At 55.0% G+C, this 2700-nt stretch overlaps 1 protein-coding gene across 1 annotated transcript in view; it reads left to right on the top strand.

Annotated features, from left to right (window-relative positions):
* Positions 1–1710, top strand: part of DDI2 (DNA-damage inducible 1 homolog 2 (S. cerevisiae)) — a gene marked incomplete at both ends in the record, with an annotated part of 8202 nt that extends 6492 nt beyond the window's left edge. Inside the window, 3 exons of the mRNA XM_010136875.1 lie at positions 136–264; positions 1011–1114; positions 1521–1710. Of these exons, the coding sequence (XP_010135177.1) occupies positions 136–264; positions 1011–1114; positions 1521–1710 (423 nt within the window). The remainder of the gene's footprint in view (positions 1–135; positions 265–1010; positions 1115–1520) is intronic.
* Between the last annotated feature and the right edge of the window lie 990 nt (positions 1711–2700).

The raw sequence follows: 2700 nt of genomic DNA, 5'->3' as shown, positions 1-2700 counted from the left end.
GTACGTACCGTCAGGTCAACCCAGAGGGCTTTCCAGGAAGCCTTTACGTCCCAGCGCAGCCGCGTTGGTTTCCCGGTTGCCGAGCGCAAGATCTTTAACCCTTCCAGGGTTTACCACGATTTCTGTTGCTGGTAGGTGCCCAGATGACCATCATGAGCCAAGCTTGTGCCGAGAGGTGCAACATAATGAGGCTGGTGGATCGGCGGTGGGCCGGCATCGCGAAAGGCGTCGGGACGCAGAAAATTATTGGCAGAGTGCACTTAGGTGAGTGCTGGCGGTTGTTTGGGGAGGCTTTGGCAGCAGTTTGACGGCATTTCCTGCAATCTTGGCACCAAGGGGTGTCCGTGCTGGAATTGTTAGAAGCTCCCCCAGAGTGAAATAGAAGTGCGTCTGCAGTCTGTTCGTTTGTCTCGGGTGCAGTACTCTGGCCTCTGGCTCATTTAATGCTCTTTTAGTGGAATTTTGTTAACGTGTTTAGGTGAGGGAGTTCTCAGCTCCTGCAGGCACAGGGGATGCGTTTGCTCTGGGTGTAAAAAACGAGGCTAATGTGAGGGGGCACAATCCTTCCTGTTCGGGGTGGGGCTGTGGGGCAGTATGGGTTGCTCGGGAAGGTTCCAGTCCGGCGGGGTGGTTCCTGGTCCTTTGGGAAGAGCAGGCTGCCTCTCTGGGCTCTCTGGGTGAGAGAAGATTGTCCTTACTGTCTGGAGAATGGACTCTCCGTGCTGTTGTCTTAGATGTGTGCTTTAACGAGCCGTATGCCACTCCTCTAGCTTGGAGGGTTAGGGAAGCAGCATTCGAGGCTCCGGAGCGGGTCAGCTTTCACAGTAACAAACTTCTTGAGCCCGAGGCAGGTCTGGTAGTCCCTGGGGCTCGCACAGGGCTAGATGTCTGTGACCCAAACAAGTGCTTCTCTGGTGTCCGATCTGCCCGTCCCAGAGATGGAAGAGTGGACAGTAGATGTGTTGTGCTGTAGCGTTGCACGGTGGTAACTTCTCTGCCTTGTGTTTCAGCTCAGGTCCAGATCGAAGGGGATTTCCTGGCGTGCTCCTTCTCAATCCTGGAGGAGCAGCCCATGGACATGCTCCTAGGACTGGACATGCTGAAGAGGCATCAGGTATCGAAACCTCTTCTGAAACAGTCACTGGCTCCTCTAGTCAAGTACCTAGTGCACCAGAGACGCCTCGCCTGTGAATTTATTGGGAGTTTTCGGGGGAGAGCTGATGGAGGATTGTCTGCCAGGCAGTTAGGAGTGAAGAACATACATGTCCTGGATGGGGGCATCTGGCTGCTCCCTGCAGATTTTTGCTCTCCTCAGACAAGCTCAGAGCTTTGCAGCTGAATGAGTTACTGTGACTCAAGTCGTACAGACTCCTTTGCTTGTAGCTGATGCTCTTGGCTCACGCTTTGCTGCCCCGAGCTGTTCCCATTGGAAGTGGGGGGTTTAACCTGGTTTCTTCTTTTTTCTCTGGGAGTTGCCTGCCCTTTACGCAGGCTCCTGATGTCTTGATGCTCTTTCACAGTGCTCGATTGATCTCAAGAAGAATGTACTAGTGATCGGCACGACTGGCTCGCAGACCACTTTCCTCCCCGAGGGCGAGCTGCCGGAGTGCGCCCGGCTGGCGTACGGGGCCGGGCGGGAAGACATGCGGCCGGAGGAGATTGCAGACCAGGAGCTAGCAGAAGCAATACAGAAGTCTGTAGAGGAAGCAGGTACCAGGAGGAGCCCTGTTGAAATACTAATCTGCATCATTTCCTTGCCGTGCATGGGGATGTCTGGCCGTGCTTCCCCCTCTCAGCTCCCAGCAGTCTAACACAGCACCAGCGAGTAAAGGGTGGAGAGAAAGGGGCTTTATTCCTGCTCGTGGCCTCTGACTGCACTTCCCTCTCCCTTTCTGCACAGCAAAACCTGCACGAAGGCCTTTGGGGCTGCTCGCTGTTTAGTTTGTGCTCTCCTTGCAGCTTCCTGCCTGCTCTGGTTTCTTGGCCTTCGAGGGTGTGGAGATAAACGGGTGTCGCTGGCACCCGCTCACCCGGGTCGGCCGTAGAGCCCAGCCAGGGGCCTGGCTCCGTTGTGCGGTGGGTTAGCAGCCTCGTGTCAGGACAGCTCTGTGCAGAGGCTGCTGCAAATCCTGTTCATAATAGCTGCGGCTTGTAAAAAGAGGAGCTGTGGCAGTAAGCGCAGATCTCTGGGCCAAAGCTGGTGACAGTGTTTAGAAGTAGCACTATTTCAGCAGGTCTGCCGTGGAATGGTGCTCCTGCCCTTGGGGGCGAATTGCTTCTCTTCCTGAAGGTGACTGCTGCTCTGAGTTTCCAGAGCAGCAGCTGAATTCACATCCTAACGTGTACCATCAGTTCTAAATGTGATCTGCAAAGAGAATTCTGCCCCTGCCCCTGGTTCCGGGGGCCTCTGGAATCCCCCAGCGGCACAAACGCGGGCTGCGGGGTCAGGGACCAGTCTGGTAACTGCAGGATTAGTGGAGGTGCCAGAAGAGCTGGAGCTGGGCTGTGAGGCAGACGGGCTGGAACTGGCCGTCTGAAGGCAACAGTTCACGTGCAGGTGTTTTGTAGAGACTTTATAGAGTTTTGCTGCTGCTTTTCCTCTGACAGCGGCAAGGTCCTGCTTCACACACACGCAAAGCTCTGTGCCGGGTCGTGTTTAAGCAGATAAAGTCAACTGCTTTGACGTTTTTGTTGCAAAGT

This window comes from Buceros rhinoceros, unplaced genomic scaffold, assembly GCF_000710305.1.
Source record: "Buceros rhinoceros silvestris isolate BGI_N320 unplaced genomic scaffold, ASM71030v1 scaffold24805, whole genome shotgun sequence".
In the NCBI taxonomy this organism is placed as follows: domain Eukaryota; kingdom Metazoa; phylum Chordata; class Aves; order Bucerotiformes; family Bucerotidae; genus Buceros; species Buceros rhinoceros.
The sequence above is the reverse complement of the archived record's forward strand: the minus strand, read 5'-3'. Positions and strand labels throughout refer to the sequence as shown.